Genomic DNA, 13084 nt, shown 5'->3' on the forward strand with positions numbered 1-13084 from the left:
AATTACTTGCTTACAAAATCAGACATAAAAATACGTGAGTGTCACAGCCACACTGTTACGGAACAATTGCTGACTTTCGCATTGTGTCTGTATGAAATTTTTGTTTGTACTGACTTCGCTAGTGCTTTCTATGTAGCCTGTTGTAAAATTAGGCAAGCATTTAGATGAGTTGATGTACCCTGGAAGATCTCTGCATACCCCTACGGGTACATGTACCCCTGGCTGCCACTGATCTAAGCTATTAGTAACAGACACAAGGTCTGTCTTTAAGTACGTGTTTTATGTTTTCTGGGTCCCTTTAACAGCACAGTAAATACCTCGCAGTCTCTGAAATGGACACAGAGTGGCTAAGGCTGTCTTGCTCATCCCCCTAACCCTGGCTATGGCTGCACTCTTACCTAATGCACATAAGGAGATCATTACTGACTTGTCAATAATTCTGTCAATCATCCTCAGGGAAAAGCCCACCCAGCAGCTGAATGCTAAGGGTGCTGAGCTTCTGGCCGGCACCTTTCTCCACTGCACGAGATAGGTCATGTTATGCTCTAGCTTTCAGTAGGGTAAACCCAGATCACTCCTTTGAAGTCAATGGAGCTGCTGCTTTCTGACAATGGGGTAAACCAGGTCAGAATCTGGCCCGTGGTCTGTCTCCGCTATTATCTCTGATATCCTTAGAGGGGCTCTTTAAAATAGAATCCCACGGGGGGTTTAGCCCCCACACTCATAACACAACTCCCCCTCTGGGAGCAATGCCACACAGGCCAGACGCCACAGCACTGCTGAAGCCACTGACCACACAGTGGCGAGGTGCGTTTACAGGAGTCAGTGTTACTAGAGGGTCGTGCTTCATTTTGCAGCGCTTCAGATGTACAGCGGCGTCACGGAATGCTTCCCGGAGCCCACCCCGCGTGATGCTGGACACGCCAGCATAAGTGAACGACGGTACCAGACAGTGCCCCAGAAACGGCTAGAGTTAATGCCTGGATTGCACTGGGTTCCTAGAAACGCTGCGGGCTGTAAAAACTGCCTCTTGCCGCCCACAGATCTAGTAGGAGAGATGGGAAGCTACAGCCTGTTTTCCCTCAGCAATTTGCATGGTGTATGCCTGCCTCTTGAAACACAGGTGGGCACAGAATGGGCATACTGCCTTTCACCCTTGTGCATACCCACTCCTGCCAATGGATGCAGAATGGGCATATTGCCCTCCACCCTTGTATGCACCAAGTTCTGCCACTGGGCACAGATTGGACATACTGCCCTCCACCCTTGCATGCACCAAGTTCTGCCACTGGGCACAGATTGGGCATACTGCCCTCCACCCTTGCATGTACCCACTCCCAAGGGTGGGCAGAGAATGGGCATCCCGCCATCCACCCTTGCACATCCACCACCGCACATGGCATAAAATAGGCATGATTTCTGTCTACCATTCATCCCAGCCTGGGCCACTATGCTCTGCAGACGCTGCTTTCCCTCTTTGTGCACGGGGTCAAAGCAGGGGCTGTGCTCCGATCAGGGGGTCAGTCTGGGGGCTCACGCAGCGAGTCAGGCACTACCAGTGCAGGCTGTAGTGAAAAGCAGAAACCATCTGGAAGTGGCCAGAACTGGGCTAATGGGAGGGGCGCGGCTTGCGCCTGCAAAGTCTTACTCACCCACCGTCCTGCCGCCTCCAAGGGGGAAATAAGGGTTGAGCAGCACAGGGCCCTGGAACGGCCTGAGCATTGACCATGAGCCTGTAAAAGGGCTGCACGTCATGCTCCTCCCGAATCCCCCCGCTGGCAGTGACCTGCGTGGCTATGGTCCCCTTCATGGCCTGGCACGTTGGGGGTCCACCGCAGTCTTTGCCACAAAGACCTCCCTTGGCCTGCCTCTGGGGGGTGGCACTCTCAGCCCAGCAGCTCAGAGAGCAAGAGCTGGGGCTGAGGGAGAGGCCCTGGGGGGGCAGCAGGGGCTGGGCGCTAACCACCAGCCCAGCCCCAGCACAAAGCACCGTGGGGGAAGGACAGAGGGCGTCACACACTTAGCGAGGGAGTCAGAGCTTTTTAATATGCGAGTGGAGTGTAACAGACGCTGGGTAAGTGTCCACATGTGCTGGTGTACATATGACACACGGAAGGATTCGCGTGGCTCACGCCAAGTACGTTTTACAGGTGACATGAACTACGCTGTAGACTTTGCCTATTGCACTTCACGGTGCACTGGACCATATAGAATCACGTCTAAACTAAAATACCCTGCCCCCCCCCACAACCCGGTGGGATGACATATGTGTTTCCTTTACACAGCTAGTCAGTCACATGTTCTATATATGTTACACACCTGAGGGGGGCTGCTACATAGGAAAGGGGCTGTTTCCTTTTACTTCCTATTTAAGTCCAAGAAGGATTTGTTTTAAATGCAATGTATAAAACACCTGCAATTTACACAGCACTGGCCTGTACGCTACAGGGATCTGAAACCCAGGGGCCAATGGAGACAAGATTCTCAGCTGGAGTAAGCTGGCATCACCCCACTGACGTCACTGGAGTTAAATCGCCCTACACCAGCTGAGGATCTGGCTCCGTGCTCACCTCCTCTGTCCCTCTCTTCAGAGGAGGAGGGCCAGGAGCAGAAGCTGTCAGTTCGGAGCAGAAGGAGACGCTGGGAGGTACCGGAGGTCTCTGTTCATCCTCCAGAACAGCAGCACTCTCTGCTTGGCCTTGGTCGAGGTCTGGGTGGGCAGCGCCGTGCCTAGGTCAGGGTGGGCGTCTGAATTGTGTTGAGTGATGAGAAAATTAAAAGACTGCTGGGTTAGGAGGCAAAGGAAAATTTATGCCACCAATGCGCCTAGTCAGGCACGCCAAGCAAAGTGCGGACTCATCGGGGATGGGAGGGGAACCTTACAACGATCTACGTTCTAGGGCATCGCCTCGCAGGCCGCCTGGAGGGAACCCAAACTTCTCGGTCAGCGCTTGGTCCAGAGGCGTCCCGCGGGCGAGCGAGTTCTTAGAACCAGCACGGCATCCACATGAAGGATCCCAGGGCGGCCCCGGTGGCGGCGCCGGCCAGCAGGCCCAAAGCCATATGGTCTCCTGACACGCGGTAGGGGTCCTCGCGGACAATCACGTGAGTCACTCCAGGCGCTGAGGGGCAAAGACAAAAGGAGATGCAGGGTGAACATGGAGGAGGGCGCCCAGGGACGCCGTTGTTCCCGCAGCCCTGTGGGAGAGGAGTAAAGCTACAGCCATGCAGAGCCCACACAGCGACTCCACCAGGACCTGGGGAGCGCTGCCTCTCGCTGTCACCGAGACACAAATGCTGCTCAGGCTCCTGTTCAACACCAGGGTGCGGTGTGATCTGAGCTGCAGGGGGACAGCGGGAGGGCTGGGTTCTGCTTTGGAGCATTTGATGAGAGCCTGGGCAGGGTTCATGATGCATTGCTTGCTTGGCTAGTTAAACTGTGGGGGAGTGTCCTTATTGCTTGAGCTGACAGAATCTCCTGGGGCAGTGAGCAATATAGGGCTTATGACACACAGTGCAGTATTTGTTTCCACCCAGCAGGGTGCGGTGGCGCACACACAAGCCATGGTGACTGTGAGCCTTTAACAAACCAAAAGAAACACCTCCCTTCCACTTCTGAATAAGCCAATCAAGTGAACCAATCGCGCTAATGCTCAGGAAAGCACAAACGCACTTTCTGCAGGAAAAAGATGCCCTGGAGACGTGAGCAAGGAGCTCTCAGCTCTGAGCTCCCGCGGGGCCTTGTGTACCGCTGAGCTGCCTCATGCACCTCCCCAGGGCTGGGTGTGCTGCTTGGGTACTGCCCGGTGGGAGGCTGGAATCTCCCAGGGGCCAGATTCCCCAACGATGTGCGGGTTAACAGCTTTAATTCCTGGTGTATATTCCCACTGCAGGGCCTGCATCCTTCCCTCCCGCCGGGACAGGGCCAAGGACGGCTGCCTGAGCCCTGTGCAGATCCACCCCTGCCGGAGGTCCCAGGCCATTCAGGGCTCGCCCCCTGCCCTGCTGTGGTGAGCCAGGGGCCCGTCTGCAGCCCGTCTGTGACATGACAGCTGGGCTCCGAAGCCGTGGGCGCAGCCAGGGCAGTTCCAGGTTGGTGCCACCAGATGTCACCCTATCATTAGGGATGTGGCTAGACCGGAGGGGAGCAGCTGGGCATCCAGGGATTTGGTTCCTGTAAATGTCTGACAAGCTCAGGCTCGGATGGGAAGCCGCCTCTCCCTCTGCTTGCAGACCAGCACACTGGCTCCAGGACAGCGGGTCCTGGGACCCCTCGGCCGGGAGGAGAGAAGGCAGCAGCTGCCCACTGCTTGGCAGAGGGTTAATTCTGAAACAACGTCCCATGGAACATCGCTGCTTCTCTTCCTTAGCTCAGTAACCTCCCCCAACCCGATCCCTCGTCCCAGCCTGATCCCCCGTTCCAGCCCCAGCTCGATGGCCCATCCCAGTCCCAGCAACCCCCCCAGTGTGATCCCCCGTTCCAGCCTGATCGCCCATCCCAGTCCCAGCAACCCCCCCCCGCGCAATCCCCCGTCCCAGCCCCAGTCTGATCCCCCGTCCCAGCCCCAGTCCGATCGCCCATCCCAGTCCCAGCAACCCCCCTAGCCTGATCCCCTGTCCCAGCCCCAGCCCAATCGCCCTTCCCAGCCCCAGCAACCCCCCCAGCGCAGCCCCAGTTCCAACCCCAGCTCGATCACCCATCCCAGTCCCAGCAACACCCCCCAGCCTGATCCCCAACCTTAGCCCCAGTAACACCCCCCATCTGGCCCCAAATCCAGCATCTGTGACTCCTCAGTGAGCTTTCACTGCCAGCACCAGGAACCCCCCATCCAGCTCCCCTCCCAGCACCCCCCTCAGCCAGCACCAGGAATCCCAGCTAACCCCTCTGCCAGCACCAGGAACCCCAGCCAACCCCCTCTGCCAGCACCAGGAACCCCTCAGCCAGCACCAGGAACCCCAGCTAACCCCCTCTCGGCACCAGGAACCCCAGCTAACCCCCTCTCAGCACCAGGAACCCCTAGCTAACCCCTCTCGGCACCAGGAACCCCAGCCAACCCCTCAGCCAGCACCAGGAACCCTCAGCCAGCACCAGGAACCCCAGCTAACCCCCTCTCGGCACCAGGAACCCCCAGCTAACCCCCCTCTCGGCACCAGGAACCCCCAGCCAACCCCCCTCTCGGCACCAGGAACCCCCAGACAACCCCCCTCAGCCAGCACCAGTAACCCCTCAGCCAGCCTTTCTGCCGCAACCAGCCCCCCCCAACCCAGACTCCCAATGCAAATCCCCCATCCAGCACCAGTAAGTCTCAGGCAGCCCCCCACTTCCAGTGCCAGTAAAACCCCCAGCATCACCCTCCACCCCAGACCATCCACCCACGGCCAGCACACCTCAGCCAGCCCCCCTCCCAGGACCAAGCAGCCTCAGTTTTCAGCCCCTGCCCCAGCACTGGTCCCCAGGCCAGTCCCAGCCACCCTCCCCAGCCCACATCCAGCTCTCCCCATCATCTAGTCCGACCTCCTGCACAACGCAGGCCACAGACTCTCACCCACCCACTCCTGTAACAACTCCTCTCCCTTCCTGCGAGATGGTCACTACTGGGACAGGGTGAGGCAGCAGCTGTTACCCATTAGGAGACAGACAGAGAATGTCAGTCTCTAGGCCTGTCTGTCTAGGTTCATAGGGCCACATTTCAAAGGTAGTTAGGTGCCTAAAGATGCAGAGAGGAGCCTAGCAGGATGTTCAATGGGCCTCAGGCACCTACCTGCGTCTCTAGGGGCCTAAATCCCTTAAAAAATCTGGCCCCATAGATTTTAAGGCCAGAAGGGACTGTAATGAGGTTCTGATGCTGGCACCCATCACCATGGTATCTCAGCACCTTTCAAAAGCAGGGAGTGTCCCTCCAGCACTTTTTGCAAGCAGTAAAGTCAATGCATTTATGTTACATTAAATACGTGAAGGGAATATAATGTTTTGCATACGACTCCAGGAATGGCCTGAAGTCTGCAGCAGCGCTGCTGTGCAATGCAGTTTGGACCAGTGCTAGAATACCGTAGGAATTTAGTTTTTAAATTAAAAAAAAAAAAAAATTAGCTTCTTTATAAACTGCCCCATTTTAGCTCTAGGAGTTGTTGCTAAGTAACTAATGAGCCGTGACCTTTTGTCCTTTCCTGGTGAAGCTGGGCCCAGGATTGAATTCTACCTAGAGTTACAAAAACTCAAGAAACGTATTTCCGGAAGGAATCAGGCGCCCTCTTCTGCTTCATTGACAGAAATAAGCAAAACCCCTCAGTAAATTTAATGACACGGTGGCTTGACTGGCTGGGGTGTAAATGGGCCTTGCCCTCTAGAGGTTGGAATCTGAACGCTGCCACGTAACTAAGACGGGTGTCCAAATCTGCTCCGTTTCCTGCACGCTGGGTGCAGCCCCCTGGATCCTGGCCAGCTGCTAAACCCCCGCCTCATTGGGGGCCCCTCAACGGTCAGTGTGGGCTGGGGGGAGGCCACGATGGGGAAACATACCTCCGTACTGGGTGCCGTAGTATCCCGAGCTGACATACATGGTCTGGTGGGAATCCAAGGGCACTGTCTGGTAATAGTCGTCATATGGGTCGTACATATGGACCTACACGGGGAGGGTGAGACAGATGTTAGGCCCAACGGTGATGCCTTGCCATCTGCTTCCAAATCTGCCAAGCTCACTGCCCACATCAGGGTTCCTTTGATCTCTCCGTTCCCCCACAAGCTCCCTTCCATCCCACCTCCTCCCTCATGCCAGGGGCTGACACGCCCCATTCTTCTCTCCACCAGGGTCCCCCATTTCCTGCCCAATGCCTGGGGCCCTGATTCCCCCTTCCCCCCACCATTCTGATTTCTTTTCTTTCTGTCTGGCAGATAAGTCATTCAGGGTGCCAACATTTTTAACCCTATTGGGATGATGAGCGGAGCCGAGCTGAGGGGTGGGCTGGTGTCTTGTTATGCTGGAAGATGTTGACACTGCCATCAACTGGTTCTTTGCTTTCTAGACAATTACAGACCTGGCTGAAGCTGCTAGCTCTGCTAACCAGATGCCAGGGACTCTCTGTGTCCCCCATTTCTTTCATCCATTTTTTTCCATTTTGCCTCAAACTCAACAGGGTTCTGCTCTCCGAGGCCTAGCACGTTCCCTGAAATTTTACAACTGATTGGCTTTGGCATTCAAAAGTTATTGTGTTACGTCCAAACAGCGGCTGAATGTAGGATCACGCTTCACTTGGCCAATTATGGGAAGGCCCCAGCTGAGATGAAGGCCCCATTATGCCAGGCACTGAGAGTACACATAGTAAGAGACAGTCCTTGCCACAAAAAGCTTAGTCTAAATAGACAAAGGTCAGGAGGGGAAACTGAGGCATGGGGACAAGAATGGACTTGCCCAAGGTCATTGAGCAGGCTACTGCCAGAGCTGGGCCTAGAACCCAGCTCTCTGGGGAACACACTGGCACTACTGGTAAGAAAGAATTCAGGGGGCAACACAACCCCAGTTCAGGTGGGTGAGTCTCTCTCTCCCTCTGTCACACGCACACCCCCTTCGTGTTTCAAAAGCACACAGCAGCCAATCATCAGCCTCAGCTGCAGCGTGCGCTTAACAAAATGTCCCCCAGCAACCAGATGTGCAGCAAGAGTGAGCGAACGCTGCTGCCGCAGCCTGGATTTCCTGCTGGTGTTTCTGTGCACCGCCCCTCCGCAGAGCCCATCTCCCCCAATCTGTCCTGGGCATTTGATTTGATCTGTATTGAATTGCTCATTTCTGCGGCTGAAGCCTCGGGAGAGGAATTAATGCAGATTAGCAGCTCTCTGCTCCGTGCCTCCTATTAAAATGTATTCATTTGTACCTTGGAAGTCTGCTCAGGGAGGCTGTTAACGATTTGAGAGCTTAAACTGTTTTTAAATGGATTCCGCTCTCCTTCAGACTGATTTACAGACATCCCGCAGCAGGGCCCAGAGATCTGAGGGAGTGTCTGTGCTGCAAGCCAGAGGCGCGATGTACCCAGGCTGCCAGGACTAGCCTGTGCAGCTGCCCCGGCTGCCAAGGCTTCCCTGCTGTTGTTACTCGAGCTAGCTTTGATCTGACTTGATTAAAACGAGCTCAGTTTTCTCCACACTCTGCAGTGCAGCTACACCCCCAGGCTGGAACCAATGGTGAAATTCCTCATTCACATGGGCAGGATCAGGCCCCAAAACAGTCAGTGGGCGAAGAGGCCACACTAGGAACACCGTAGTCTGAAGGGGCGCACCCCCCACTAACAAATCACACGTGCCAGGAACGGTCGTGCCCTATGTTACTGATACAACAACAAGCCGCAGCAAAGCCTATAGCACTAGCTACTGGTGGAGTCCAGCGGACCGAGGATGGGACTGGGAGGCAGGAGCCCTGGGTTTCATTCCTGCCTAACCAGCTGCTGTGTATGGAGGGCCAGTGGGGGAGGAAACCTGCTGCTTGAGCTGGGCACGTGTTTGGCCTAAAGGAAAGACAGAAGCTGGAAGTGAGCGAGGTGGCAGCGAAGGGTTAAGAGAGCTATAAAGTCACAGCTTGAGGGTCTGGTCTCCATTCCCAATGTGCCAGGGCACCTGGCTACAACCTGGCGCTCTCCAGGGATGATTAAAGCACAACCCGACAGATGAACTCCCACCTGTGTCCTTGGACTGTCCAAAAATCAGGGATGCTGGTAAGGTCCCAGTTGGAACCAGTGACCTGGCCCAGTTGGATGCATGGCTTAGCCAGGCCTCTAATGGATTAGATCTGGCCATCAGCACAGAGAACCGCTCACCCCAAGGGCTCAGAGCCTGAACGTGACCAGCTGTTTGTGCTGATTTCTCTCACATGCGGCTCCAGCGGATGGGTTCAGAGACTCAGCCACTCTGACAAACCGATCCTGGCTTCAATCGCCTGCTCTGCCACAGAATCCCTCTGTGACCTTGGGCAGGTCACTTAGCCTAACCGACGCCTCAATGCCCCAGCTGTAAAATGGGGGAGATAATCCTTCCTCCACCTGTACCTGGCTGGGCTGTGTAGACAGTAAGCTCTTCAGGGCAGCGGCTGCTCCTTATTCTGAGGTTGTACAGTGTCTGGCACAACAGGGCCTCTAGGTGCTACTGTAATACCTATAATAAATAGTTCTGCATTCCCTGGGGCAACTGGGGCCAGGGGGACTGTAGCAATAAAGCAAGAAGGGGTGAATTTTAAGTCTCTCACTCAGGCCTCCCCTCCTTCCCCCCCATAAAACGTCCTTCTCCACGATCCTGCAGCAGGCGTTTTGGGGGCACCGACAACCTTGAGAACAAGGAGGATTCGAAGAGGCAAAAGCAATGGTGCTGGAGAGGAAGGGGTTTCTGAGCCCTGAGCCAGCCTGCACAGAGCTTCACATCAATATTATCGACACGAAGAAAGGGAAGGCTGCAGCTGGTGCACGGCTGTGCTACAGGCACACACTTATCCTTCTAACATCTGGGGAGCCAGGGGGAAGGGATTTTAGTCCCATCTCAAGGCAACATCATGAATTCAGCGTTCTCTTGCCCTAAGAAAAGGGTCGAGGCAGGATATTCCATCTGCACTGCAACTGCCTGGCATTCGCTGCTTGGGGCTCCATTCAAAGCACAGGGCTGAGTCACTGCGCTTCAGCAGGGTCCCACCACCGAAAGCAGGGCAGGTGCGGCCAAGACCTCCCAAACTCATTAGTTGGGGATTGGTCCTGCTTTGAGCAGGGGGTGGGACTATACCTCTCCTGGGTCCCTTCCAATCATAGAATATCAGTGCTGGAAGTGACCTGCAGGAGGTCATACTAATTGCAGCGCTCCAGTGCTGCAAATCGCCAGTGTAGCCATACCCTAATAAATCATCCCAGCCAGGGCTTTGTCAAGCCTGACCTTAAAAACCTCTAAGGAAGGAGATTCCACCACCTCCCTAGGTAACCCATTCCAGTGCTTCACCACCCTCCCAATGAAAAAGATTTTCCTAATATCCAACCTAAACCTCCCCCACTGCAACTTGAGACCGTTACTCCTTGAACTCATGAAACCTCAGCTTTCAGCTTCATGCACAGGCCCCACAGGCTAGCTGTGGCGTCTGGGGCCTGGGCTAGACATGGGGCCCCTCGACTAAGTCCTGTGGCGTAAACAGGACTATACGCTTAGACCCCAATTCTGGGCTCTGCTGTAGCCCCTTAACTGAGCTGCCATTTAGGGGCCACACAGCTGGCTTAACCAGCCACTGGGGGCGGGGGGTGCTGGGTGGGGTAGGGGGGATTCCCAGGCAGCATAGAGCAGCTGGAATGCGCCTCCATCTTGGTTTACTGCAGTGGTTCTCAAACTTCTGTACTGGTGGCCCCTTTCGCATATCAAGCCTCTGAGTGTGACCTTCGCTGCCCCCCCTCCCCCCCGCTTATAAATGAAAAACACTTTTAAATATATTGAACACCATTATAAATGCTGGAGGCAAAGCAGAGTTTGGGGCGGAGGCTGGCAGCTCACGACCCCCCATGTAATAAGCTCGTGACCCCCTCAGGGGTCCCAACCCCCAGTTTGAGAACCCCTGGTTTACTGAGATATATAAGGGGAGGGATAGGACCAAAGCATTCTCAGGTCCAGATCTTACGGGCAGAGCAGCCCACAGTGGCCTGTTCAAAGTCATCACAAGTTCAAGTAGGCCCAGAGGCTGCTTTAATTCATGCTGAGGGATGGGCAAGCAGCTGCCTAAGGCCAGAATTTGGGAGGCACAAAAGCTGGTTTATAGGCATTTCGGGGCCCCACTCCCTGGGTCTGTCTCTCTCAGCATCAGGGCGTTAGAACTCAGCAGAGCCACAGCAAGGCTTGGGAACCCGGCTCAAAGGTCCATCCTCCCGGTGCTGTAAGACTGACACTATTTTAACGACAGCAGGAAGCTAGCGCCTGGTCATGGGACCACCCAACGGGGTAGCGGGTGTGGTGGAGACAAGGCCTAACCTGGACATCTTAAAACAGGCAAAAAAATAAGTCATGAGTCAAACAAGTTTTGGAGGCCTCAGCTGCCCCCGCTTGGGAGGAGTCCGCTGCAGGGTGTCAGACATTCCACCAACTGCTCTCCTCCCAGTCCGTTCAGGCTGCAGGGGAAACCACCGTTCGGGGCCCTGAACTTGCCACCGAGCAGCAAACCTGCCTCTGAGCTTGGATAGAAATCAATGCCCAGCCACCTCCTTAGAGCTCCCCGCGAGTCACCCTCTCTCTGCTGAACTCAGAGGAGTAGAACAGTCTCTTTCTCCTCATGGATAGTGGTCCCGTTCCAGGCCAGGCCGACGGGTTTCAGTACGAACAACCAACTACCAAACACGGCCACTGGGCCCTGATCGACCCTGGCCTTGAACCTCCTAGCCAGGAGGAGAAGCCAGCTCTTGTTTATTAGCCTGCCTGGCTGGAGTGAACCAAGTCACTTCACTCACCCAGTAGGACACGGCCTAATTAGCTGCTCCTCAGGCTGAAGGGGCAGCTTCAAAGTGGGCCTTTGCTCTGTGCTGACACAAAGAGGTCAGGCTGGGGAGAGAGGCCAGAGCATGGCAAGGCAATTAAAACCTCTTGCGTCCCCCTTGTCTGCACAAGCTGGGAAGGCCGGGGTCCAAGGCCCAACGACGCCAGGTAAGGTTTTGCCAGAAATCCAGGTGTGTGTTTGAAGCGGCGAGGGCCAGCAATGCAGAGGCAGGCTTTTGATCTTGACAAGGTCTGTGTGAAATAGAGACCCTGCCTCAACCCTCGGCCTTCTAGTCTTTGCTCCTGTGTGTGACGGGAGAGCGCACGGGGCAGCAAAGGTGTCGCACTTCAGGAGCAAAGCACACCCGTGTGACACAGCCCAGGCCGGAGAGCGGCAGGAGCAGATCGCCTTGTGTGGAGCCGGAGCGGGAGGTCATTTAATCCAAGAACAAACCCAGAGAAGAATATCTCTCTCTCTCTCTCACACACACTCACTCCCCCCCCCCCCCAAGGAAGACAAAGGAAATAATTTGCTTCCTTCTCCCCATGCAGCACCATGCCCCTGGATGCCTGACCTTGAGAGAGCCGGGGATGGGACAGGATGGAGCCTCAGGACACACCCTCCTGCCCTCAAGCTCCAAGATGCTTGCGCAGCATAAATCAATACACTGAGCAGCCTCACACGGCCCTGGCTTTTGTGCACCAGTCACCTGTGTTTTAATCTCCTTCTCCCAGTCATCTCGCTCAATACACAATTAGATCTAAAGTGCGGGGGTGGGGGGGTCAGGATGGGAACTCTGAGCACAAGGGGGGGGCAACCCAAGATTATCTGCTTCATGTTCTCATTCACTTTGATGCACGTTCGCCTCCAATTCAATGGATGTTCTCCTTTAATTCATCACTGTCAGCCCAGGTCTGAGACGCTCCTGCTCTCTGGGTCACAGCGTTAGATCATTTCCTAGTGGGACGAATAGAAGACCAAAGGGGAAGGATGGGCCAGTGGTTCAGGCACTTGCCTGGGAGACCTGGGTTCAATTCCCTGATCTGCCATAGGGGATCTTGGGCAAGTCACTCTGTGCCTCAGTTCCCCATCTGTACAATGGGGATAACAGCCCTGCCCCACCTCCTGGGGTGTAGCGAGGATGCATACATGGCCTGCATCACCAGTTCAGAGCGCACGTAGCTAGGACAGGCAGAAGACTCAGACTCCTGGGTTTCCCCCCCCAGCGCGGTCACTGACTTGCTGTGTGGCCTTGAGCAGTCGTTTAACCCTCTCTGTGCCTCTTCTATAAAATGGGGGTGATGCTGACAAACCCCTGGCTGCAAGATCCTCAGCTGGGAGGTGCTGCAGGCTTGTAACTTAGCACTGCCTTCCAACAGTGCAGAAAGCTCTGCCTTCTCCTAGCCACAGCACTTGGCTGCTTCCTCCCTGTGTCCCTTTGCCTTCACTTCCATTGTGTGACTGAACATAGGAAAACTCATTATCTGCTGCAAACATAGCTTCAGGCTCCTCTCCAAAAACGCCCTGCCAGGGTCAGCCATTGATCCCCCGCATATGCCAGCTCAGCAGCAAACATGCCTTTCTTCCCAGCCCAGCTACCAGGAGACTGG

At 55.3% G+C, this 13084-nt stretch overlaps 1 protein-coding gene across 17 annotated transcripts in view; it reads right to left on the minus strand.

Moving 5' to 3' along the window:
* Window positions 1-2790: 2790 nt before the first annotated feature.
* PLEKHB1 (pleckstrin homology domain containing B1) overlaps window positions 2791-13084 on the minus strand; it is a 31610-nt gene continuing 21316 nt past the window's right edge. For 16 of the 17 annotated variants that reach the window (XM_039520093.1, XM_039520086.1, XM_039520091.1 and 13 more), the window contains 2 exons: window positions 6521-6623; window positions 2791-3198 (listed from right to left, as the gene is read on the minus strand). In XM_039520093.1, coding sequence (XP_039376027.1) covers window positions 2945-3198; window positions 6521-6623 — 357 coding nt within the window. In that variant the 3' untranslated portion in view covers window positions 2791-2944. The remainder of the gene's footprint in view (window positions 3199-6520; window positions 6624-13084) is intronic. The other variant, XM_039520088.1, reaches the window with a different exon arrangement.

Source organism: Mauremys reevesii, linkage group 1 (genome assembly GCF_016161935.1).
Source record: "Mauremys reevesii isolate NIE-2019 linkage group 1, ASM1616193v1, whole genome shotgun sequence".
NCBI classification, from domain to species: Eukaryota; Metazoa; Chordata; order Testudines; family Geoemydidae; genus Mauremys; species Mauremys reevesii.